General features: G+C 36.4%; 4 protein-coding genes across 8 annotated transcripts; 1 reads left to right on the top strand and 3 right to left on the bottom strand.

The window, feature by feature from the left end:
- Nucleotides 1-731: 731 nt before the first annotated feature.
- Nucleotides 732-9625, bottom strand: LOC144565987 (uncharacterized). Of its 4 annotated transcripts, none has more exons than XM_078315848.1 (11): nucleotides 5907-9625; nucleotides 5201-5736; nucleotides 5043-5116; nucleotides 4859-4943; nucleotides 4572-4658; nucleotides 4176-4248; nucleotides 3346-3389; nucleotides 3128-3256; nucleotides 2585-2683; nucleotides 1714-1863; nucleotides 732-1046 (listed from the first exon to the last, which is right to left on the bottom strand). In XM_078315848.1, exons 1-10 carry the CDS (start codon nucleotides 8929-8931, stop codon nucleotides 1807-1809), a joined length of 4209 nt encoding a protein of 1402 aa, XP_078171974.1. In that variant the 5' UTR covers nucleotides 8932-9625; the 3' UTR covers nucleotides 732-1046; nucleotides 1714-1806. The 4 variants fall into 4 exon arrangements, with proteins under 4 accessions (XP_078171974.1, XP_078171975.1, XP_078171976.1 ...); XM_078315849.1 differs by having other exon boundaries at nucleotides 732-1043; XM_078315850.1 differs by having other exon boundaries at nucleotides 1719-1863.
- Nucleotides 9626-13923: 4298 nt separating this feature from the next.
- LOC144566156 (peptidase, S9A/B/C family, catalytic domain protein (Protein of unknown function DUF829, transmembrane 53)) lies at nucleotides 13924-17661 on the bottom strand. Of its 2 annotated transcripts, XM_078316065.1 has the most exons (7): nucleotides 17354-17661; nucleotides 17150-17207; nucleotides 16651-16731; nucleotides 16473-16508; nucleotides 15824-16063; nucleotides 14961-15099; nucleotides 13924-14484 (listed from the first exon to the last, which is right to left on the bottom strand). In XM_078316065.1, the coding sequence occupies exons 1-7, from the start codon at nucleotides 17530-17532 to the stop codon at nucleotides 14000-14002; spliced, it is 1218 nt and encodes a 405-aa protein (XP_078172191.1). In that variant the 5' UTR covers nucleotides 17533-17661; the 3' UTR covers nucleotides 13924-13999. The 2 variants fall into 2 exon arrangements, with proteins under 2 accessions (XP_078172191.1, XP_078172192.1); XM_078316066.1 differs by lacking the exon at nucleotides 17150-17207 and having other exon boundaries at nucleotides 17354-17527.
- A 1344-nt stretch (nucleotides 17662-19005) lies between these two features.
- Nucleotides 19006-20178, top strand: LOC144566669 (uncharacterized). Its single transcript, XM_078316700.1, has one exon. The coding sequence runs from the start codon at nucleotides 19006-19008 to the stop codon at nucleotides 20176-20178; it is 1173 nt and encodes a 390-aa protein (XP_078172826.1).
- A 1043-nt stretch (nucleotides 20179-21221) lies between these two features.
- On the bottom strand, nucleotides 21222-26793 carry LOC144566266 (ARM repeat superfamily protein). Its single transcript, XM_078316247.1, has 9 exons — nucleotides 26229-26793; nucleotides 25313-25683; nucleotides 24710-25064; nucleotides 24247-24342; nucleotides 24079-24162; nucleotides 23588-23822; nucleotides 22892-23052; nucleotides 21885-22184; nucleotides 21222-21554 (listed from the first exon to the last, which is right to left on the bottom strand). Exons 1-9 carry the CDS (start codon nucleotides 26571-26573, stop codon nucleotides 21507-21509), a joined length of 1995 nt encoding a protein of 664 aa, XP_078172373.1. The 5' UTR covers nucleotides 26574-26793; the 3' UTR covers nucleotides 21222-21506.
- Nucleotides 26794-27143: the final 350 nt, after the last annotated feature.

The following is a 27143-nucleotide window of genomic DNA, read 5'->3' as shown; positions in this document are numbered from 1 at the left end:
TTTTTTTTACATCCGGAATAAATCATGCCTGAAAAATGTTTCAGAGTCCTTCTAGTACATCTAAATTATAAGATGTTTTATCTATTTTATTTGATATTTTTCTAACAATATTCAAATTATTAATTGTTCTTTCTATTTTTGAAAATTATTAAACAATTATATTAAATTTAAACGTAACAAACTAAAACTTTTGATTTTTGCAGGGCCACTACATGAAATGGCGGCCCCAAAAAATGGGGCCGCCATTTCACGTTGTGATCCGAATAAATTTGAAATTTTCACAAATATGTGATCTTTTAGTTTATTATTTTTTTATTGAGAGTATTTTTAAAAAATTTGGGATAAAACATCCTAGTTTACAATTAAAATTTCAACAATTATTTAATTCATACAAAAGCTCATTTATCTCGATTAGTTTTCATGCTTCACTATTGTTTATTGAGATGCATCTAGCACATGGAAGTGGGACATGTCTGATGGACATCAGACCCAAATCGGTATGATGCTAGCTTGGAATCATCTAATTATGTCGATAATTTGTGCAAGCTTGATCAACATAAATATTGAAGCGACATGTATGAATATTGAAGCAACGTGCACAGATCATAAATCAAATCAGATGGTTTCGAGCCGACATCAGACCGATTTGAGTCTTGATGCCTATCGGACGAGCCCAGTTTCACTGACACACATTCATTCATTATTGTCTATTGAGGAAGAAAAAAAAAAAATTGGGACTAACGATATCTGTTTAATAGCTACCATAGGTACAAGGATTTAGACGCTAATATTATTCTCATAAAAAAAAGACAATAATATTATCGCCTAAGTAGAAAATGAGACCTGGAGTAATGACATAAACTATGAAGTGCGTTCATAAAATAAGAAAAAACAAACCTCCTCTTTCTTATTAACAAACTCCGTTCAAGAAATAATTACATCTCTGGTATGGCTTCATAGTTGATGAAACTGGTGTAATTTTTGCTATGTACATAGCTCAACCTTGTAAATTGAGTTCTTCGCAATACCAATCCTTGATTGGCCTGCTGGAATACAACAAAGAACAGACATGAATGTTAATTTGTATTTGTAAATAGATGCAGATAATCGAATTTTTTTTATAAACCATAATTAAAAAAAAAGATTTTATGAAACCAACATGATTACTTTTTTTTTTTTACAAAAACAATAAGAACTGAAATACCATTTCGGTCCGATTTTTTTTTTTCGGGACTGAAATGGCAAGATATTCACAATTTTTCAATGTATTTTTTCTCAAATCTGTGAAAACGACTCGGACCAAATTGCCATTTCGGTCCAAAAAAAAAAAAGTGGGACCGAAATTACTTCTCTGTTCTTATGGTTTTTGTAAAAAACAAAGCAATCAAGTTGGTTTAGTAAAATCTATTTTTTTTTTATTTATGGTTTCTAAAAAAGTTTCCGGATAATCAGGTATGGTCACGTACTAACTGTTCTAAACCAATTATGTTATCAGACAGTACCATTAATATTAGCAGGTATAGGTGATCCCTCTCTACCTTTTTCCCCAATTTTTATTTTCCCATTCTTTGGCTCAAAGAATTAGGTTATCAGACAGTACCATTAATGTTTTGCTTCAATCTTTTTTCTCACTTTTTAAGTTCATGACTGGGTTGTTTCAAACAATACTCGAACAGGACATGAACAAATGATCTCTTAGAATGCTTAACATACCTTACTTTATTCCAAATGATTACACAGGAAGAACATTTGCTTGTCAGATTTGCAATGGAGTCAAATTGAATTACAAATAACCCGTCATGTCTTTCACAAATCATATTGAGGTAGTGGCGGTCTCCAGAAGTTGATATCATTAAACTCCTCCTGAAGAAAAAGAGAAAAATAAATTAACCATATTAGCTGGCATCAGCAACCCAAAAGGTTACAATTATGCACAACTTAGTTTGTGCTTTTTGTGCTAGAACTATGGCCTCCGACATCCAACTGAGATGTATTAAGCAACATGTTATCATGTTTGCGAAATTTTCCAACATATCTAATTATTGTGCACCTAACATAATTAAAACCAAGTCCATGAGGAAATGACCAAAGTTCCCTTCACTTTTCACATTAATAAAAAATAATTTTATTTAGGAGCTCACCAAAATTACCAAATCTCCAATTCAACAAATAAATAATCTCTGTTCAAACAATTTTAATTTGTGATTAGGGAACAAGCTTGCTAGGGATAGTATTAAGGTTGTCAACATTGTAGCAGAACACACCCCCATTTACTATTTTTTTTAAAGCTTCGCAGAAGCTGCAAAGTCATGAGAGGGGTTCAAACTCTCGACCTTTGGGTAACCACAGTCCTAGGACTTTTTCTCCTAGCCATCTGTGCTTTCCTCCCCCCCCCCCCCCCCCCCCCCCCCCCCCCCCGCCCCACACACACACACAATTTACTATTAAGCTAACAATTTTTGCTTCCTCAATATCTCAATCAAAGCTGGATACAGGTGCAAACATGCGCCGTTTTCAGTTGCAAAACCAGTCAAAGTGAAAAACAAACCTTTTTTTCTATCAAGTAAAAGAGAAAAATACAAACCTGTTCTAGTGATGAATAAGGTGGAAACATTCCATTGACAAGAGCATGAAGAGAAGGGTATGACTTTGTATCAACACGCCGGTGTACTGCCACCTCACCCTACATCTCAAAATGAGTTAATGGGAAAGAAGTAATTCAACATATTTATTAATGGGAATTTAAATTAAAAAAATCAGGTATAGAGTAAATTCTAAGTCAACTTCCTAAGCAGCAGGATAGTGATCTTCTGCATTGAGAAATTTGGAATATAGCCCTCTTCTGATTTTTACTTATTACAGAAGTTCCTTATGCAGTTGATAAATTCCAAATGAATTGCTTTGCAACAGTTGTCGACACGAAGTTCTACACACTGAGTGCAATGCGTGACAAAAGTAACCTTATGAAAATCAACCTTTAAGAAAAATTTAAAATATGCATCCACGAAGTTATATTAAAATGATAACTTCATTTTAGAAAGATCATTTGAGATTTTACAGTAGTATAGTTCCGCAGGGACTTCCCTGCAAATTTCTAAAATTTTAAATTGGACGTCCAACTACATACCTTGGGGTTAATTATGAAGATCTTTCCCATAGGAATCCCAACCTTGAGGTAGCTTATCTCATCAGTATCTCTATTTCCAAATCCAGCATAGAATGGGTTGCTATCAGCTGGAAATAGTGCTTTGATTGCCTAAGAAGAAACAAAATCATTATGGTTGTTTCTTCACTTATTGTTCCTTCTCTCAAAGTACACTTTTTGTCAGAAAAACAGGACCATACCTCAAGACAAGATATTTTGAATTCATGAGGAGCTCTCCTTATTACTGAAACCACATAACAGAACATCATCATTCAAAAAGTAATAAGAACACATCTCTATTTTAGTTACACTTCCCAATTTAGTTTCATATTTCAGCAGATATCCAAAAAAGAAAACATCCCCCTCTTTACAAATGTTTTGCACAAAAAATGAACACCTAAATTCATCTCACTTGATTCTTGGCTTCCTGAAAATCATTACTATAAATTTCTCAATGGAAAAGATTTCACGTGCCAGGAGCGATCACCTAATGCTCATCGAACGATCACATGGAAGTGAGAATTCACACACAAAATTTGATGTGCTGGAAAGGGTGAACCATATATAAATTTGTACAGGCTCACTCTTTTGAGTGCATTAAAAATTTATACAGAATTAACGTTTTTCGATGCACCAAAATTTGTGCTCAGGATATCAAAAAGCACGCTGGAATATTTAGGGGTTACTCTGGATCAAGATTAGTGTGAACTATACAAAGTTTTAATGCATCGGAAATGGTGAACCATGTACAAACCTTTCTGGCACATCTAAATTTGTGAACCCGAAATATCAAATTTCATGGTAGTGTTCGTGCGAGTGTTAGGCGACGACTCCCTGGGCAATAGTTATTACTCATATTTTAAATATTGAACAATAGGGAACTTCTCCATATACAATCATGGAAGTTGGGTATTGTTTGCAACTACCTCAAAAGCTGTAAGATGTTAGGTCTGCAGTGCTTGTTTTTCTTAGGATTATAAAGAGACAAAAGAAGAATGCAAAAAAGTCACAAAGCAATTTATATACTCACCTTCTCTGTACAGTGAAGGGAACAGACCGTCTGGGGATATAACAACTGGGCCATGAGGTAGTGCCTTCCCATCCTAGGCACAAACAAAAGTTGAGATTTAAAATAAGTAAAACAAGTAAAAATTTCAAATTATTCTTCAAAACTCAGTTCAATCTGTTACCAATTTGGATTTTGAAAGTAGCTTGGTTACTGCACTTACAGTTATGTACCTGCCAAAATTTTGGTCTGTTCTAGCTTTTATGAATACAGATGTACATACACTTTTTTGTAGATGTGAATGTACTCTTTGTGAACCTTAGACATTTTCAATATTACATGTTCTTCATTGTCTATCATCTTCAACAGTTATTCAAAATCAATGCATCAGAAGAATAAAACAAAACAATCAGAAGAAACCTGTTTAAGGCTGCAAAGGAACTGCCTTGTCAAATTTGCCTGTGAAATAGCCCGTGCACTGAGAAACAAAAGTTGGTATCCATTGTCCTACACATTGATCAAAGAAGGGTAACATTAGATATGACCAAATTCTACAATTATTACAATTTAGGAAATTATGCTGACATTAAGGTACAGCAACTACCATAAACTATAAGGTGATTTTAAATAGCTTGTAAGTCGGCACAACGATTTTTACAAATAAATATAAAGCTAAGAGAAATGAAAAAGAAGTCCTAGTATGTTACCTTGATTGCAGAGAACAAATGAGCGACACCAGTCTGAGACCAATCAACACCAACCAGTGGCATGAACTGACCGAGAACATCTGACCTGTGAATTGAATTATTCACTTATGAGATAAAAAATTTATATTTATCAAATAAGATTTAAACGTGATGGGTTTAGTTCAATTGAAACATAAGAAGTTACCTTGTAATTGTTCCATCCACATCTGAAATTACAACATGATCGTTCCATTTCCAGAGAAATATTCGAGCATCAACCTGTTAGCATATATGATATATGAGAAACAACGTATAAGAGCATGAATTTAATTTAAAAAAACATACAAGAAAGTTACAACTAACCTGTTGTTTCCCTAGCATGGCAGTAGAAAAGGTAAATGTCACAACATTACAACCGTCTTTGAGATGTAATGAGGCAATCTCTTCTGATGTAGGGATCAGCGACCTCGCCTTCTTTCTGACACTTTTACCATTAGACCCCTCACGTTCCTCAAAATTACTATCTAGCCCCTCTGCCATCACATTGTATGTGCTTATGGTCGTTGATCTCTTGGATCCAAAAGGCCACAGTCTCCAGCTCCCACCAGCTCGCACAATAGATTTTGTTGGGTCAACCTGGTCTACCCTAATCATGCCTTTTAGGTTAAGCAATTCCTTTGCTATTTCGCCAAAGGAGACCATACCAAGCACAGCAGGTGCAGCAGCTTCATATGGAAAGTAGTGGCCCCCAATTCTGATGACTAACTTATCGTTCTTTATGAGGTTTGGTGGACCAAGTTCACAGAACTTTTCTAGGGTTAATTTTTGCGAGTCAAAGGCTTGCCGAGCTGCTTCTTCTCCCATTCCTACAGATAGCATGTGCTTGCATAGGGAAAGCTCTGCATAGAAACAAAAAAAAATGAAAAAAAGTACTTAACCAGAAAAAGGGTCTCATAATGAATAAAAATAGATAAAAACAATAACAGCAGCATTATAATAAAGAATGTCCAATAAATGAAGACAACTTGAGATATGTCAAATACAATTGGCAGGATTAACAATAGCTCACCAATTAAAGGACTAATAACTGTAGCAGATTTCTCAGCAGGCACATCAAGGACAGTTCCATCATGAACTGTTCCTGTCTCACTCTTGCTCTGAGTGGGATTTGAACTGCTCTGACTATCTTCCTTCAGTACTGTAGAAAAGGAATCATTTTCTTTCATCACCTCACCTGTCTCTAGTGAGCAGCTCAACCTCTCAATTTGTTCAATCTTATCAAACTGAATAATTGGCAAAGACCAAGCCATGCTCTCATTTCTAGTATTACTGGTACTGGGTATAGATATTGGGTTAGTTTCAAAGAGGCTTTTAGAATCTGAAGCATCAGCTTCTTCTATCTCATTCTCTGGTGTCCCATTCTCATTTGTTGATACAGTTGCCACATTTGTAATTTCAATTTTGCATTCAGAGTCAGTCTCTCTCTCATCATCACTTAAATCAAACTGCAGCTCGTCTGAGTTCACAGGAACTGAAACCCCATAAGTGGAATTTTCATCCTTGAGCCCATTTGAATTTGGTGAGGCCAGGAGGCTTGTTGACTCCAGTTCATTTGTTAAGAGAGAGACCCTTTGTCGAGTTTTGCATATACTTCCCTCACTTGGTAAGTATTGGTTTATGCTGTCACTGCTTTTATCAAAGGCTGCAGTGTGAGAAGAAAGCTCTGAATTAAAAGATTTGACAGGAAGATCTGTTATTTCCAATTTTAAAACTCGAAAATTTTCATTTCGTTGCTGTTCATCCAAAGCCAGGTCCATTGTCTCTGGTAGAACATCTCCACTAGACACTTCCAGTGCCTTATCTAGAGAAGCGTCGCTTGGTTTTTCTATGGAGATTGTAGTTGAATAGGGTTCAAGTAAATCGGTGGAATCAGAATCTACAGTTACTAATCTTTGATTTACCTCTGATACATGTCCTTGCAAGACATTATTCTTTGGGTTATCATAATGTTCTTTTTTATATAATTCCAATGAATAAATAGCCACTACCTGATTAATCTCTCCTGTACCATTTTCTACAGCATCCTCTTTTTCTACATGAACTGATATCGCATCTGTACAGTCAGGAAATACATGTGCATTTTCTTCAGTTGCTTTAAGTGACCTTTCATGTAAATCAAGATTGGTATAGCCAACCCCTGCAATCTCCTCTATTCTTACATGCTGGGAAACACCAACTGTCTCTTTCAATGAAGTACCAACAAAATTTTGATCTTCACCACTCAAATTACTTGAATCTACATCAACCTCTCTTCCATGCATCTCATATAAAGTGCTGTCCCTGGAGGAAGGAACATGCATAGTACCCGATCCAACAATTGGATCACTTTCTCCACTTACTGTAGCTAAACTATCATGCAAATCAAGACCTGCATTGCCAGCTTCACTTGATGGCACTTCTACCGCCTGTTCTGTCACCTTTGCATTCACTGACTCAGCAGCTTCAAACAAATTTTCATCCTGGACCCCCGAAGTGCATGAATCTGAAACAACCCCACTCAAACTCATCACCTCATTTTTGGCAACCGTACTTTGGGGCAAATCAAGAGATGCACCACTAGCCTCAGTCAAGTGTACTTCTACCACCTCTTTGACCACCCTTAAATTTGCCGATCCACCATTTTCAGCCAAATTTTCATCTTGACCTTCCAAATTGCCAGAATCTGATTCAACCACCCTAAAACCCACATTCTCACTTTCAGCAAGTACACTTTCATGGCAATCAAGATCAGCATTACCAGCGTCAGTTGGTTGTATTTTTACCCCTTCGTCCACCACATTCGAACTTGCCTCATCTTTTTCGGCAACTTTACTTTGGGGCAAATCAGGACCTGCACCATTAGGCTCGGTCAACTCTACTTCTACCACCTCTTTGACCACCCTTAAATTTTCTGATCCACCATTTTTGGTCAAATTTTCATCTTGACATTCCAAATTGCCAGAATCGGATTCAACCACCCTAAAACCCACATTCTCACTTTCAGCAAGTAGACTTTCATGGCAATCGAGATCAGCATTACTAGCCTCAGTTGGTTGTACTTTTACCCCCTCTTCCACCACCCTAATGTTCACTGTTTCCTGCGGTTCGACCAAATTTTCTTCTTGATTCCCCACAATACCAGAACCCAATTCAACCAGTGTAACATCAACCTCCTCACTTTCAGCAAGCTTACTGTCATGCAAATCAAGATCTGTACTACCAGCCTCGGTCAATTGTACTTTTACCTTCTCTTCTACCCCCGTTACATTCACCGGTTTGTCAGTGACTAAATTTTCACCTTGCCCCTTCAAATTTTCCGAATTTGACTCAAGTCCCTTCTGATCACGCATTGATAAATTAGTTGACCATTTCATCTCCAACAAATCAGCAGCCATCTCAGCCCTCTCCAAAGAATTACCTCTCTCCACACAGGCTGTGCTCTTTTGTTTAATTGATCTCCTACCAAACATATGCTGAAGAATGTTTACTCGTCCAGATCCTGTCCTTTTTACTATTTGACTATCATTTACTTGAATACTTTCACCCCCCTCCACATCCTTTTCTACAATTTGACCCGTGTTAAACTGGCCATTTTCATCCTTGTCTGATTTCTCTGCAATTTCTACATTTTGATCCTTGTTTACTTGGCAGTTTTCACTTCCCTGCGTATTTAAAGTATGAATCTCATGAGGTTGGAAATTTTCAATTTTCACCATTTTATCCTCTCTTTCATCCCCTGAGGATACTGGTGACACAGCAAAATCCACACCACTTTCTTCTCCTTCTCCATCAGTATCAACATCATGAAGAAAGAAAGCCTCTCCTTTGTGATCTAAGTACATGTGAAAGCTAGCCTCCTCACCATTTACTGAAATCTTTACAATGTTCTCTCTGGATTTTAGCACCCCTTGAAACTTACCGAATCGAACATACCATGGCGAGCTCTTGAACGTACCATCAGGTTGCTGTACCACTACTATGTCTACGGCCCCACCAAATGGGTGGAAAGGATCTGATACTATTCTAAAGTAACTTCCCAACTTCCCCAACGCCATAAAATTGGAGAAATCTGATGAACCAGATCATCAAATTATGGAAAAAACTTGATCTTCTGCTGAATTTAATGGGAGATATAACTGGCAAGTAATTAAGCCATTGGAAGAGTTCAATGATTAGAACTCCTCTCAAATACAAAAAGATCCAAATTTAACTAGTATCCACTGAAGCGTAGCTTCTTACCGAGTAAATCATACAAAATCCCGAAATTAGATAAAACAAACAACTTCAAATCGCAATTATTGCCTCAAAGGCGCAATTCATCAAACACCTCAATTGCCGAAATCAAGATGGGAAAATGAACCACGATTTTCACAGAGGGATGGAGATCGGCTAGAGAACAACAAACCGGTTAGTTGGATAAGGAAGGAAGAGGAGAGATGGTAGATAGTTCGATAGAGAAGGAAAAGGAGAAGGTGTGAAGTTCTCCGTTTACAACTGTGCGACCAAGTCGAGAAGAAATAAAGGGAGGCGCGCCTGTCGAAGCATATTCCCACAGAAAATTCAGAGAATATCTTATTCCAACGGATCTTACAAGCGAGGAAACAAATTATAAGAAATTCTTAAATCTCTTTTCTGTTCGTTCGTTGGTTCCTTGTTTCTGACAAGTACCGATTTCGCTTTTTCTGTTGACAGACTTCGACTGCGTGAAGGAATTAACTTGTCGTGAAGTTTTTGTAATTGACATGCAACCTTCGATTGTCAAATCTTTTTTTTTTTTGAGAGAAGAAAAGTGGAGGATGTGTTGGCTCTATTCGGTGAACTTCGGACCGAATTTTTTATTAATAAAAAATAAGTAAATAAAATATTAAAATAAGGGATCGTTTCTGGTTTTTTTTTGTAGACTAGGACCAATTATTCTGTCTAAGGTTTATATCGCTAATAATCTAATCCTTAAGCAGTTTAGCGGTGAAAAAAAAAAAAGGCGGACGGTATAATCAGACCCGTTCAGAGTAAAAAAAAATAAAAAAATGCGGACGGTAATCAAATCTGTCCAGAATAAAAAAAAAAAGAAAAAAAAAAAATGTAATTTTGAAGCTTGAACTTCAAGAGGCCATTCTTAAGTGATTCATGCATGCACCTCAAGGACTGCATTTATTTTACCGTCCCGAAATTTTTTTTTTTTCGCCGCTAAGATGATTAAGGTTGATTTGGCGTAGGATTAAACCGGACGAGATATTTAGTCCCGTCCCTTGGACGGGATAGTTAATCCCGATCTACCTATATCTTGAAAAAACCCAGAAACGATCCCCTATTTCGATATTTTATTTATTTATTTTCTATTAATAAAAAATTCGGAAACTTCGGAATGGGCTTTACCAATCAACACCGTTCATCTTAAATTTAAAATTCAAATGACCAATCCAAACCGTTCATCTTGTTCTCCATATTAATATGTGCTTGGAGACCAAATTTTACATTTTTCTGAATTTTTTTACTATTTATTAAGTATTTGACAAAATTGTTGATCCAACGGTGGCTGCTGATTTTACTGTTTTGTTAAGCCACCGTTGGATCAACAATTTTGTAAAATACTTAATAAATAGTAAAAAAATTCAGAAAAATGTAAAATTTGGTCTCCAAGCACATATTAATATGGAGAACAAGATGAACGGTTTGAATCGGTCATTTGGATTTTGAATTTTAGATTTATGGTCTAATGCACCATAGCCCATCTATATATATATATATATATATATATATTAATATATATATTCATTTTTATTGCAAAAGACTATTCAATTTCTAAATTAAACGCATACATCCAGCTCATCAGAAAAAGACTTCAAGTCCGGAATTGCATGCATGCATGCATTCGTAATCAACTAGAACTTTCTTGTAATAATAATAATAAAAAAAATAAAAAAATAAAAACTAGAACTTTCTGTTGTTTACATTCCTCTAATATTAATTACATGTTAGGACGGTAAGAAGTTGCAGGTTTGAAATCAAAATAAAAGATTTTTTTATGAATATTTAATTATTTATAGATGAAAAATTTAGTTTTTATTTTTATTTTAAAAATTAGTTGAATAATGGCGGACTCGATCAATTCATCCTGGCAGGCTGGCACCTTCTGCCAAGGAATTTTCAAAAAAAATAAATTAAAAAAAATAGAGACTCGATCATTTAATCGAAATGTCCCAATCATACAGCTAGCAACAGGATAGGATAATGCAATGCAATTTACATTCGCCAATATCAAATTATAAAAATAAAAAAAAGGCTTGATTCAGTGACTTAAAAATTAAAATACTCCTCTACTTTTCCAAAATTCGCGTAAGGTCAATTTTAAAAAAATGGGAAAATTGGTTATTTGCTGCTCCAAAACTTTAAAATTGTCAAAATGCCGCTCTAAACTTTGAAATTGTAAAAATATCACTCTAAACTTCATTAATTTGGGTTATTTATACTCAATTCTTATACTATTTTTATTAAAAATTAACTGGAAAATACTGTTTTGAAGTACGTATTTCAGAATTGCACAACCCGGTACATAAATACGTATTTCAAAACAGTATATTTCAGTTAATTTTTAATAAAAATAGTATAAAAATTGAGTATAAATGACAAAACTATAAATTAATGAAGTTTGGAGTGACATTTTTACAATTTCAAAGTTTAGAGTGGTATTTTGACAATTTGAAAGTTTTGGAGTGGCATTTTGACAATTTTCCCTTCAAAAAATGTCCAAAAATACATCCGCATTGGGTATATAAATCTCTCATTAGTTGTAAATATGTTTCACTGAATGCAGTAAAAACGTGGTCTCCGGTCAAAATTAATAAATAATAAGTATCCGTTTTGATTAGAACCACTGAAACTACTTCTAGAAGTTTATGAAATTTCGTCACATGATGTCGTTTCCAACCTACAGCATTATTTTTAGCCAACAAATGTTAAAAAAGTTAAAACAAATTAGTTGTAATCAGTTATGTAAAAGATTTGATCAAGTGGAATTTAAAAGTTAGAAAACATGTTTTTTCTTCCAATTTTTTTTTTCTTAAATATTTTTAACTCATTTTCTAACAACTTTTTTTCTTCTTCTTCAAACCTTCCCGATCACTCTCTTTGAGAGATAGAGACATTCAATGTAAATGGATGTCAATTGACTTCATTTATTTTTAAATTTTTTGTATTTATTGGTAAATTCCTATATAATTTAGTACAAAATACTATAGAAATGTTAAATTGACCTCTATTAACAACATATAAATTTTATATGCTTGACATCCATTCATATTTGACTTTCATTAATTTGAAGTTCTAACGTACTATGCCCCGTTCTCTTCTCTCTTCTCTCTTCTCCTCTCATCTCGATCAATCTTTTTTCTTTCCTCTTTCTCGATCTCTTCTCTCCTTCCAATATTTTTGGATAATTATTAAATTAGGTTTCCGGAAACTTTACTCATGGGTATTAAGTGTAAATCAATTGTTATGATTGTTCAAAATAGATGCATTATTAAGTGTAAATCAATTTTTACATGGCTATTAACTATTAAGTGTAAATCATATGCAAAGTTTAATGTTTTATAAAGATTAAAGAATGAATCATCTATTAATTTGTACAAATTTATCATATTCAATGCATCAAACTTAATGCTAACCAATTGTACATGATGCATCAATATCCGTGCTGTAGCAGGGGCGATTGCTGAACAATTTTCTCCCAATAATGATTATTAGCAACCCTAAAAAAAAAATTATGAAAAATCCAGCAAAGGCAAAAGTCATACAATATATCTAGCAAAAGAAAAATCAAAGGAAGAATTAATCAGAGAAAGCCTGATTTTTAGAAAAAGTTAAAAGAGCAATGTTTCATCATACATGTCTAAGTCATCAAACTGTGACTTCACAGTTCACACCTTAACTACTGTACAAATAACAAAAAATGGGAACTGCAAATTTTGAAGTCTTATTAGAGATTTATATAGAATCTAATTTGGGTTATCAAAGCTTCCGTGTTAAGGAACAATTAAGATAGTTGATAGGTATAAATGATGAAAGACTGGTTGCTTGTAGTCTTTGTAGATATGACCAAATATTAAATACACTAGGAGACTTTCTGTTTGCACTTCCTTGTAGGTTGTGGAACTACGGATAATAAATACCTAAATTTGTTTATTTACTGGTAATTACGGTTGTTTTTGTCCGAAAGTTTAGCCAGTACCGGAAGATCTGTTGGTTTTAAATATCAGTTTTATCTTCTCTCTGTTTAGCAAAGATAATATTGTTAAACTACTCAGTCTCTCTCATGTTTGTAGCAGTGTTGTAAAGAAAGTCCGTTTAGGCCGATTAATCGGCCAATTAGTTATTGGCGGTAAACAAACCGTCATGATTTTTTCTGCTTAATCTGCCGATTATTTCTGATAATGGTCGATTATTCTCAATTATTCTTTGATTAATCGCTTGGCAGTACCCTATCTATCCGATAACCAACCGCATACTGTTATTTACAATAATGGTTTATAGTCGTATCAAAAACAAATTAAGTAGCAGTCTGGGAACGATAAATCATTATGAAAAATTATTAATTTAATTTGTAATAATGATATCTTATTCCAAAAGGTTCTCAACTAATTTTTTTTTTCACAACAAAATAATCCATCTTTAGAGTTTTTAGCATAAAATATAATTATTTTTAGGGTAAGAAAACAATAGCAATTTTAGACTTTATTAGAAATTATCAGACAGAGCTTCAAAGATATTCTACCAGTAATAAGCTTTAATGGGTTGGTTCTATCCCACATTATATACCTCTAGTTTCTTGTGGCAATCTTTGGGTATGACCACATAGTACAGCAAATTATTAGGTCGTATTAATATCATGTCAAGATCTATGTAATGTGCCGAATTTACTTTTTACACAATTTGCATCCCAAATATAATCCATGTAAAATTTATCAATATCAAAATTTCTTACTTTGCTCATGTTAGAAACCCAATAAGATCAGGGAAATATTGCTGTCCAATTATAACAAAACATATTATTTTCAATTAAACATGATGCAACTTACAGCTTGTTTCAGTCAGCAAGTTACTCATATCTTATTCCACCCATCATATCTACAATCTCGACCGTCTAATGTATTTCATCGGATTGAAACCAGGATTGTTCGGATGCAAATTTGGAAACACATGACTATTCCTTCCGTTTATTGGCAAATGCAGATTCAGATCCCACCCTTCTACATCTTGCGGGTCACTAACATCAAAAAGGATCTGACCCAAAACCCCGTTCAATTTAAAATTCAATGTGCTCTCGGTTTGTAACAGGCCAGGTTTTGTTTCTTCTTGATTTTCTTCATATTCCATCGAGCTTGGTAAGGTGTACTGATCGGCTGGATGGATTGGTGATCTTTTTAGCCTCCCGTTAAATGTTGACGCAGTCCTGTGAAGGTTGAGACCGGAGTTGGTCAGGCTATTGCTTGATTCCACCCGGCCCGTCGATTGACCATTTAGTTCTCTTCTGCTTGAATAGACAAAGGCAGCCTTTTGTAGTAAATCGGAGACACAAGATCTATATTCATCAGGGTGGTATTTATAATGACCTGCATATCAGTTTGGTACAGAAATAAGATCAAAATAAAGGTACAGATTCCAATGTAACATATCTTCTGATATATTTCACAGCAAATACAACATCAGACATACCAGAGAGTCTATTTTGAATTGAACAATCATTGGGCTTAAAACTCTATTAATTTAACCCTCTCAAAACCCAAATATGCAATATATAAAGTGAATATCAGAAATAAATTCTGAATGTCTTTGTTTGGCCCTCAGTACAGTATATATTAAAGCTCTGTGGCTCTTCTACTCCATTGTCAGACTCATTTTACTATACATTGACCTTTACCAAAGTATCAGAACCAAATACTGAACCATTCATGCTCACTATAAGCTTGAGACTGTACTGAGACAAATGATACTGCTACTTGATGCTTCTACAGCCCGTTACTGGATTTAATCTGACCAGTATGGTGACATAGAGGAAACATAAGATAATTCCATTAATAAGACGTACCAACGTGAGGAGAATTGTTCCAGCTGGTGAGCCTGACATCTGCACCCAATTCTTCTAAATGTTTTGCAAAATCAGAAATTACCGAATATGGGGCAAGGTCGTCATCCTCTGAGCATAGTATGAGGATGGGACCGACTTTCTGCACATATGTTTATTTAGTTAAATTTTGGAATAAGATTATCTATAGCTCCTGTACCTATAAAAATTGTTTGATTTCCTTCTTTCAAAAGAAATTCCTGCAATGCAAGTTGTAATCTACATGAACTCAAGGGCAACTGAAATTTTAGTTCTCTGTCTTGTACAGAAATAAAGCACTAAATTACGGGATTGGTCCTTAAGAGTGTTGCCCTTTTCCCAATATTGGTCTCTAAGTTTTCAATTTGGACCAAATTGGTCCTAAGTGTAACATCTGTTAAGAAGAAGAGCATTGATATGGAATACAGCAAGGATTTCCATCACTATTTTTAACATATTTTAACCATATGGGACCAATTTCAGGATTCAATATGAATTTTTGAAACTTCAGATACCAAAATGGAAAAGTGTCACACTGTATGATCATATATGCAAATCACTCTAAAGAAATAACAATGATTTTCTGAAAAACATGCAGAACATCGAATATTATGCATACTGAAAAATAAGAAATGTCAAACATACCCCCTAAGAATGCACGAAAGGTATAAATTTGCCCCTCTCTTAGCCATTTAAAAGAGGGACAACTAGGTTTCTTTGTTTTCTATGAAAAGGGAAGAATGTGTACGAGTATATTTCATGTTACAAGGATATTTACAAAACAATTTTAGGTATTATAGAGGCACACATGGAATATAGCACAAGAAAAAGAGAAATTAGATCCTTACAGCTGAAGCATGGAGTGTTTGCCAAAAATCAGCTCGCTGTTCTTTAAAATTTTTGATGAATAGGGCATCAAGCCCAGAGGCAAGGGCCCTCGCCATCCAAGAAAGAACCCTGGGAGGCCTTAAAATTTTTAAAACAGTCGGATGAAGGACAAACTTGGTACCGATATCACTATTGAAATCAACAGGAGATGAGTCATAAATCAGGCCGCAAAGACAGTTCCTTACAAGCTGGTACTCATCCTACAAAGAGTAAACACTTCATCAACTGACCAATTCTCCACCTGTGTAGGATCTGACTGGCGTATAGTATGGTTTGTCACTGGAATTCAGGACAAACCCTAATTTTAGTATGCTTTTGATCCATATAAAATTCCAACAAATGGGGAAAAGTACTTAGTACGAATGGACATAGGCAGGTCTTCCATCAGTATGGCTCTAAGTCAGCCGGTACTTAATTCATTTGTTGAAAGCTGAGATTAAGCCTGAATTCATCCTCAAACAATAAAATATAAACACATGGTGTTCCTGGACTTGGTTCGGTCCTAAGCTTCAAGGGTGTAATCCTTTGGTTTCTGCACAATCCCTACAAGTTTGTACTCAGGCTTTTTCATAAATTCAGGGTACATTAAACTAACAGTGTGAGTTGTACCGGAGTAAGCTGGCCTTTGCATCTTCCATTGATCAACTGCAAACAAAAAGGATAAGAATAGAAGTTGAAGTTAAATAATTGAACATAAACCAAAAGCTTATTAATCAAATACTAACGTTAGCAAATATTCAGTAATTGAACAAGTATTAATCATGCATGACTATGTTAGAGAACAAACCTGAAGAACCTTATAGGTGCAACCTTTTGGCCCTCCAGAGAATGAAGCAAATACAACAGGCACGGGCCTCCGTTTCAGTTCCTGGATTTTATCGAGAAATGTTTAAAACTTTTACATTACTATGAATAAAAAGAAATAATGTATTCTCAAGTAGCTTCAGGTAACACAGGACTTCTTGCACTAGCTTCATTAATTCAGAGATGTATAGAAATGTTTCAGTACAGTATACTGGTACAAGGAGCAGGTTTAGCCAAGTTCTGAACTAATAGGTTGTTTTAAATTATCCATTTGACCAAAATTAAGTTACAGACTTTGATCAGTCCTGATTGGGGGGCTTAAAAAAAACATAGATACAATGACACAAGAAAACATAGAATAATAGAGTACAGAAAAGAGACTGGTGTGGCATTGAGATCTGTTGTTTCAACTCCAAAAAGCCAGACCAAGAATCTCTATTTTATTCTTCCTAAAGGAATGCAGGAAATATTGTTGAACAAACCTTAACAAGTTCTTTAATTACACCGTCTGCCAGTGATGCAGCTTTTTCAGGGAAAAACCTGGTAGCAATGGAGAATTATAGCATAAGTTTGCTTGAACGAAGCAACTAACAAATTTTATCATCGGGGTAGCATGATTTGGAATTAAACTATAAATCAGTGCTAATCTACAATTAATCCTGCTCTAAAAATTGAGAAAAATTTACAGAGTGGCAAACTCGGAGTGGCACACGAAAGAATTCCATTGGAGAGAGGAGAAGAGATTAAGGTATGGCTTGACGCTCCTCTCCTTGCTCGACAGCCATGCGAACAAGACCACGATCCCGATGCTACCTCCATCTCCGCCATGATCGCTTCTCTCTCCCCAATAGTATCTTCCCCACATCTCTCTCTCTCTCTCTCTCTCTCTCTGAGATTTGACTGGGGAGAGAAGCAGGGAGGTTGGGGACTTGTCTAACTCTTAAAGTATGGATCGTACTTCCACCTCACAAGTCAGTTTTATTTATTTATTTTTGTGATTGTACCGCAGTGCGTACCCTCGTATCCTCTGAGATATCTCATATTTTGCGTGACCGACGTGTCCTGTGCCTATTCGGGTAAACCGTAGGGGCCAGTATTATTTGAGCTTCGAGATTCGTGCAGACCGTATTTTAACGGTTGAGATTTTCCAAAATGTCACGCAAAATATGAGATATCTCAGTGGATGTGAATTCACCCGACTCTGGTTTCTTAGATTCGTATCCTCTGCATTAACTCAAAGGAGAATATTTTGAGTTAATGCATCTGCACCATCAGATCCACTTCAAAAGTCGTGCAGACTAGATCCGCACTAATATTAAGGGATCCTGTGTTAATATTAGACGGCCAGATTGGTTCCGTTTAAAATCAGACGGCCAAAATGCATTAATTCAAAAGATCCCCTTTGAGTTTACGCAGAGGAGACGCGTTCGGTTTCTTGTGCCTATTTTTTAATTTTCTTTGAGAAACTGATAGAAGCTATCAGTGAGTGCTATTTTTTAATTGAATTGAAATTTTCAGCAGATCACAGTCTACAGGAATTCGCATGCTCTGAGATATCTCAAATTTTGGAGTGTTTTTCTAGAAGATCTCAACTGTCCAAGTACATTCTGCACGAATCTCAAAGCAAAAATAATACTGGCCCCCGCGGTATCGCCGAATAAGCTCCGTACACGTGGGACACGCAAAAATTGAGATATCACAGTGGATACGCAGTTACGCACTCCAGTCTACAGACCATGACCAGAATTCACATCCCCGCATGTTTTCCCATGCCGTGTCGGATTCTTTATCCTCAAAAAAAAAAAAAAAAAAAAAAACATCCTCTCATGTTACGGATTGATTACAGTTGGCTCAAAATGAGAATTCGGTTCCGAAACTTTTTTTTTGTTTTAAAGACCGAAATAGCAATTAAGTCCCATGTATTTTTATAATTTTTCAACTTTTTTTTTTTCAAAATTTGTAAAAACGATTGGGAAAGAAATAATAATTCCGTTCCAAAAAAAATTGGAACCGAAATAACATTTTCGTTCTTATAATTTTTTGTAAAATAAAAAGTAATCATGTTAGTTTCATAAAAATCTTTTTATCTAATTATGGTTTATAAAAAAAATTCGATAATTCGATCTTGAGTGTATCAGTTCCATTTAAAGAAAGAGAATTTAAGGGGTCGCTCATGACTCACGAGCCATGAATGTTCCTCTTATCTATCTATCTTCCTAAACAAACATCACTTGCCAAAATCTAAGGTTTAACACTTTAATTAATCAACTCATAAGCCCTCTCTCTCTCTCTCTCTCTCTCTCTCTCTCTCTCCTATCTCTCTTCCTCGTGTCTAATCATGGATCAGTGCAACTGCAATCTATTTCGACTGGTGATCTGCAACCTAATTCTAAGGTTGCCTCTGCCTCATGGGGTATCCACCGAATCTGGTAATTCCATGCAATCACACCAATCCATATTTTGCAAGATCTTCTTCAAGAGACGCTCTTGCAAGATTTCTGACATCCCTGCTTTCTTCTCCAATGGACAAGAAATGGCTGCCTTACTCAGCAAACCATCCGCCGTCTTCGACTTGTCAGAGGCTGAGATGAGCAGCCTTTCCTGCTCCAAGAAACCCGTCAACCTAACCTTCGAGCTTCATGCCCGGTCTACCGGTGGGCCTGCCTGTGGATTTAGCACTGACCGGCTCTTGGGTACGTTAACATTGCCGCTTGATTTCAGACCGGTGCGACACGATAAAGAGACCTGGTTCCATTGTGGATGGTTGGATCTTGACAAGAAAGCCAAGAAAGAGAACAGGCTTGGTGTGTCTTCCCCACAGTTGCACGTGTCAGTTCGCGCCGAGCCTGACCAGCGTCTCTCCTTAAAGTTCACTGGAAATCTCAAGGGAAATGTCGAAATCTTTTATGTGCATGGCTCGACTCCACAACCGGCTTTTACAAGCACCTTCACATGGGGTCCTGGATTAGAAGCGAATATGGTGCTACCGGATAAGCCAGCCAAAGGCCTAAACGGTTGGTTGCGGCAACAACTATGCTCCGGTGAGAAAAAGGTTGAACTGAGGAGTGGTTGGTCGGTCACGATATGCGACACGTCAGGTTCCCCTGTAGCGGTTGCCACAATGGTAGTGCCTTATGTACCGAAAATGCAACCTCTAGCATGGCTGATAGAGCAACTTGGCGAAACCGAATGGGTTCCATGGGGACGCCTAGCGGCTTGGCATGCGGCGTCAGATCCGTGCATCCACATCAGGTTTGAAAAGGCGACTGACGGTCGACCATTCGAGTGGTTGGTGAATCCAAACCAAACCGGCATTCTATCAATAGATTACAAAGCAAGTAGAAGAAGCGGCTTCGTGGTTTCGACTTCAGTAGGCGGTGAAGGGAGCCGTGCACAGCCAACTGTTGAGGTCTCGACAAAGCACGTCAACTGCACCGAGGATGCCGCGTCGTATGTTGCGCTTGCGGCAGCCATCAATCTAAGTGTTGATGCATGCCGGCCATTTATTTAGGATGTTTATTTTTAAATATAAGTGCATGTAGCCTGGCTCTAACACCTCTGGTAGCTAGGAAAAATTAATTTTGCCTTAACATTTAGGTGATTTTTTAATTGATTTTTTATATGTATATGTGCATTAATTATGTACTGATTATTATTTTACACTCTAGCTGATTCTGTACTAATTAGATGAAAATCAATGTTGCAATGTAATTCGTTAATTGACTATGACATATTGTTAATGATCTCTATAGTTTTTAAGGATTTTCTTTTTAAAATAGAACTGTTTTTACTCTTTTTAACGGAACAAGCATTGTTTTTAATCTTTTTAACGGAACAAGCATTTTTTTGTGATGTATAGCTAATCTCGGAGTTTGGTAATTTTGTCTACAAATTGGCTCATTTAAAATAGTAACACAGGGATTGAATGAGGTTCATTTTAGTCTTAAGACATCAAAAATAACAATTTTTTTCTTTTTAATATGAGTTAGAGATCAAGCCACCCAACACATTTTAAACCTCTCTGTACAAAAAATTTCTCCACTTCGTGGGTTTCAAATCATTTTAAAATAGTAACACAAGGATTGAATCTGATTCATTTTAGTCTTAAGACATCAGAAAAGCAAAATAGTTCTTTATTTATTTTAAATATGAGTTGAAGGTCAAGCCACCCAACACATTTCAAACATCTATGCACAAAAGATGATTTTTCCACTTTGTAAATTTCAAACCCATAATCTCCCATATAAAAATCATATACCTTTGTCAATAGATCAAAGGCAGGTTCTTAGAAGAGCAGAATAGTTATCCAACAAATGAAACCTAAAAACTCACTGCTGCCCCAAACTAAGATAAAATCTCTGGCAAAACGAACCTCGCCATGTACTTACCATGTAAAAAGGTCTAGAATAGGTCCATGCATAAAACACCTTCTCCTTTCTCTTTTTTTTGGTGAATTTTCTTTCCGTGTTTTGACTTCAATGTGTGCGGGTGGAATATCATTACTTAAAAGAAAAAAAAACAAAAACAAAACAAAAAAAAACAGAGACGCAGGAATTTTAAGGGACGTCTTACTATCAACAGTATTATACAAATTTTGATAACACAACTCAGAGCCAAAACAATATGACACAAGCAGCAGGCAAGAACAAAGACTCACAGATAGGCTTGATTCCCTAACCATCACAAAATTTGAATAGGACAAAAATCCATGGTCCAGTTCCCGGTAAATAGGTTCGCTCAATTTCAGGGTCCTCTGGAGGTACTTGTATCGTGGTGCAGTCGCAATTCGAAGCCGTTAAATAAAAGGGAGGATGATTCATGAATAAGTCACAATGCTGTTCATTCTCTATTTTCAAGGCATTGCTCAAGCACCATCCTTACGCGAAGCTGAAAAAACAATGGAAAAAAATATAATGTAATCAAGCAATACAACTGTAGCAATAAGGTATGTAATGGCAGTATTTTCCTTTTCTCTGCTCCATTTTATTGTTGTTCTTTAATTGAAGCTATCCTGTAAATCATTAAGGTGTTAACTAAGTGCTTAATACTGGCAAATATTGGATAATAACCAGTTGGGCCAGGCACAGTACAGGAATAGATTTGAAGTTTTGAACAATGTGATGTCCTTTAAACTGAAAGTTGCACCAACAAAATAGCAACAAAGCAACTCTTATCTAAGGCTCTTTTTTACATAGATAAAATATGAAAAGGATGTACCTTGCAATCCAAACAGGGGTCATTGACCATAGTTTTCAACTGAGATATTATCCCAGCACTGTGGAGAGCAGAAACCCTGAGAGAGTATTTGAGAGAGTTTTTGTGGTTTGGATAAACTAGATTCACCAAACACCAGAGAGATGAAAGTCGCAACAACCTCTCCTTGCTCTGTAGGAAATTAACTAAGAAGGAATTAGGAGTCGAAATGTTTAGGTCTGGAGAAACTGGGAGTATGCAATCCATCACTGCATCTTTGTGCAAGTCATTCTCGGCTGCTATGTTGGCAAGAAAGGACATTCCCTGAAAAAAGGAAATAAATTCTTACATTAAAATCACATCGTAGTTTTCCTTAATGTTAATAATTTACATTCTAAATTGATGTTGCTGCCCAGCTGGAGCGAAACTATCACTGACATTGTCTACATGTACTCAGATTTTGATAGCGTACAATTTTTTAGGGCATCACAAAGAAGCCTCTTATGATCTTATTTTTTTCCTCACCATTTTAAAAAAACTTTTTGATTCATACTATACATTATTTATTTCAGAACTACATTTCTGCAAGCAGTTTGCAGCTTCTTGGATCAAACCTTAATTCTCTTAAAAATATATTTTTCACTAGGCTTTATATGTTTTTGATATACGATTAGTCAACTCGAGCCTTAATTGGACATTAAACAGCTCAACTCCTAGAAACCCTTGATGATATGACAAGCCCAATTTCATATCACAGAGTCTAGCATTTGCATTTACCAGAATCAAATGATATTACAGGCCTTGCCATTCTCTCAACAAGACAGCAGTAGACCTAAATATCCATTGTTTTTGACAACATTTTCAATCTTCTAATTTAGCCTTTCCCCTTTGCGACAAAGTTTCTTTTTTATTTGCTTCTTTCACATTGGCTTAAGTTGTAAAGTAATAGGGGTTAAAAGCTACTTTTGTCAGATTCTCTGAAGACAAATTACACCACTTCATACCAATGGGTGTTCAAAGTTAACTCTGACCTGAATACACATGCCAGGTGAGCCTGCACTTTTTAACTGTCTGGAAACAGCATTTAAAATTGAAATATCTTCTGAAAAGATATATTTAGTAGAGTCACCGCATCCATCAACAAAGTTGCCAGCTAATGCTAAGGCTTGCTCTTGAACAAGAGGATCAGGATCTGTAACATGTTACTTCTAGTTTTAGCACCAAAATAAAATGCTGGCACTAATACTTTGGCAAGATTTCAACAACCATATCAATAATTTTTTTCATTTGATGTTAGTTTTTCCATTGTTCAGTTATGAGTGCTAAATTGAGCTTTCACCTTTGGGTAGGAACAAGGACTTAACACTTTAACTGTGCGGCTTAAAGAAAATTATGAAAATCCAAGAGAATGACAGACAAAAAGAAGCCCATATGTATCAAGAAAATACAGGCATGGCCCAATGCCAGCTAATTCTGATACCAATGACTCTGGGTAGAATATTTAATCTTCAGTTTAGGGTGTTGTCAGTATTGATCCTAATTTCTGTTGAGCACAGTACCAGGCATCAGCCTTCTTTCAGTACTTAATTTTTAGCTGTTGTTTACATATGTAATTTATGTCAATTTTTTGCCTTCATTTGAAACAGGATCTTCACAAGTCTGCTACCAGCATTGAGCAGTATACTGGTACCGGGATTCCTAAATGCATTATGGAGAAAAAGGGTTACCAGAAATCAGGGTTGTCAATGTAGAAGCAGTCAGCTCTGTAAAAATAAAGTCCTTGTCTTTTCTGCCCAGCAGAAACATGAGATTTCGCAGAGCCCTTACTGACTTTAACCGCACTTCTGAATGCATTGACCTAGCAAGTTGAGATAGTGTTGAGACACCCCCACATTGTAAGAGCACTGACTTTTTGGTCGTCAAGTTGACAGCCACATTGCAAATAGCATCTAGTGCAGCCGTCTGCAAGTTACATGTTCACTATAAGGCTAATAATGAAATAATAAACAGCACTGCAATAAGTTAATAGCCTAATGGTCAAATGATAATTACAAAAATTTACAATTTACAATGGTTATATCACAGACATGAATTTCAGATAGGTATTTCAAAACTGCTATATTTATAACCAACAACTCCATTCTGTACCCTCTCCAAAACAGAAATGATGGCATTTAAAAAAACAGAGAGAGAAAGTAATAGTATCGCTTATGCCTACCTGTACAGAGGTTGATGAGTCACATAAAAGATGCACCAGGGGCATTACAGTTGATTCTGTGCCAAAGCGACCTGCACAAAGATTCTAAAAGGAAAATCCTGTCACAAAATGACCTAATTTTTCAAAGAGGGTTTATTTATCTGAGCGACATTGACTTCAGGAAATAACCTTGAGTGATCGTGAAATGTTCTTGATAACACAGCAAGCAGCAGTACGAACTTGAGCACAGTCATGTTTAAGTAGATCGATTACCAAGGTTGGAACCTACATTAAAAAATTGTTACTGAACAAAATAATGAAATGAAACAGTATGTCTAGAGGGAAAAAAAATAGAATCACTAAGAAGTAGGACACCTGACAGCTTCTGTCATGGCATTTTAAAAAAAAAAAAAAGTAGGAAAGCACATAAATAAATTGACATAAGCTAGTGAAGGTTACGATTTGCTATTAAACTTATATTTTGGCATCAGCTCTTATAACAGCAAGGAGAGTGCATAATAGCAGTCAGCATATACCGGCCATAATTTTGGCACATGAATGCATTAAGCAAACCATTGTACATGTCCAACCAATTTTATAATTTAGGTATACTATCTGTTCTTTGGAGAGAGAAGAGTGCAAAATAACATACCTGTAGTTCAATAAGCTTAGCTCTAGACTGCTCCAACTTTGAACTGAGTTCACCCAACACAAGCAATATTCCTTCGAGTCGTCTTGCTTCCAAAACAGCTTTACCCTTGCGCAGGTACCCACAAAGCCTCTCAGCGGCAGTTACTGATAGTGCTTGCCTGTGTAGCTCCTCACTCTCCTCAATTAAACCTTTCAGCACAAATGGAGCATCATCTCCAACACAACCAGCCTCTTCAATGAGATCCAAAAGGATAACTATCAGCTTACTTTTGATCTGCATCTCCTGGAAGTACACTGGAAAGGCCTGCTCAACTGTAATCAAGCACACACATGCAAGCAATCTTGTACGAGGGTACCTGATGTAATCCTATGCAAGTTTAGGCTCAGAGATAGAGATAAGAAGGAGAAAGAAGGACAATTACCAATAGTCTATTCTTAATTCATCAATTCCCACAAAAATAAAGACACCTAAAATTCTTGAAGTTCACTGAAAGATCTTCCTGACAAATAAGTAAAAGCACAAGAAGCTCTAAAAGTGTACACAAGCATGTATAGATAATATGTAACAATTAACTGCAAATTAGAAAATTAGGCTACATCGTACCTGTCTTGTATCAACCCCATCAATGAATTGAAAGCTTTTCCGTTGCCTGTGGATATGAACTTGGCTGCTGCATCTGAGTTAGTTCTTACAATTGCTGATATGGCATTTAAACAAGTGTCCCTTTGGTTTGTAGAACCGCTTAATAAATACACAAGTTTTTGCATTACTCCAGCATCACAGAGCGAAGTTTGTTCAGTGGGTTTCTTGCAAGAGTGAGCTATAATGCTAGCGGCGAATTCTGTTATGTTTTCATTTGTGCTGTTCAGAAGGGAGAGAAGAAATGCCTTATTTTCTTCCAAGAGGAAGTCATATTTTGGAGCCATCTTTGATTGGAATATTATTCGAAGAGTGCGTGCAGCTGAATCAACTACCTGTTAGTACATGAGCTAATCAGGCTTCACTACTCCTGACAACTTGTTAACTAGTATGTTTCTTTCTTTCTTTTTCTAATTTTTAATGTGCTTAATTGAGCTTTGATTATCTATTTAAACTAGCAGTACCAATGTCAGCCTTTCAGTTTCTGGCTTTTATTATCTATCTAAACCCAAAACCAGTGTTGTAAAAAATGTCCATTTAGGCACATTAATCAGCCGATTAGTCTTTGGAGGTGACCAAGCAGTCATGGATTTTTCCGACTAATCGACCGATTATTTCCGATTATGGCCGATTATTCCCAACTAATTGCTTGGCGGTACTCTGTCCGTCCAATAACCGCATACCGTTATTTACAACACTGGTCTAAACCCAACAAAAGTCTTCCATGGAAGACCCCAAGTAGTATTGAGTACCAAAAACACTAGTTTCCAGCAAAACATACTAATCAATGACTAACACTAACTATTATAAAAGTAACAGCACAGTCCCAGAAATCAAATTACCCCATTAGCAATACAAAAAGCAATCTGGCCAAACCTACCTTAGCATCAGGATGAGATAGAAGCACAGTGAGATTAGGCACCGCGCCTGCATCAAGCACGGCACGAACCCCCTCCTCGACCCCACAAGCAAAGCTCCCAACTGCTGCAGCGGCCTGAACAATGACAGGTGGTGGCAACAAAGGGGTAGACAAGAGAGCAACAATCCTCGGCACAGCGTGCAACCTCAAGTAAACCAGCTTCTTCGTACGATTTCCGATGATCTGGTTCTTGATCTCCCTCAGAGGAGTGAGAAGCGACTCGCCCGCTTCGCCGGAGGAGAGACGAGCGGCGAGTTGCTCCGGCGTGCTCGTCGGAGGAGCCGCCGTCGCCGCTGTCGCCGGCATCGGGTGGAAGAAAGCAAGAAAGAGAAATATGAGATAGAACCAAAGGAGAAAGGTACTCTTTTTTAATATTATTTAATTAGAAAAAAAGAGAGGGATTGGAGGAGAGCTCTCAGTGTAGCTGCTCCGGTTCCCCCTCTCCAGTTGAATTACGAAGGTATTGTTGTTGGATTTGGATTTGAGTTGTGAAGAATTCTAGATCAAATTTAGCAACAGCTCAAGTTGATTTTTTTTTTGTACTTGTTTACTGATTATTTATTTATGCTCCAGTAAACGGGTTTTGTCCTTTTCGGAAGGGGACATGTATGGCATATTGACATCAGTAGGAATTCGTATCCTCTGAGATATCTCAAACTTTGCGTGACTTTATGGAAAATCCCAACCGTTTAAATACGTTGTACACGAATCTCAAAGCAGACATAATACTGACCCCCTACATCACCCCGAATAGGCACCGGACACGTCGGTCACGCAAAAGTTGAGATATCTCAGAGGATACGCACTTCATTAGTAGGTAGGACACTAGTCATTAGCTTTTTGGTGAGAATGAAATTAATTTACAATTTATTACGA

This window comes from Carex rostrata, chromosome 15 (genome assembly GCF_964058835.1).
Source record: "Carex rostrata chromosome 15, lpCarRost1.2, whole genome shotgun sequence".
Lineage (NCBI taxonomy): Eukaryota > Viridiplantae > Streptophyta > Magnoliopsida > Poales > Cyperaceae > Carex > Carex rostrata.
Note: the sequence above shows the minus strand (reverse complement) of the source record. Positions and strands in the feature narration are given on the sequence as shown.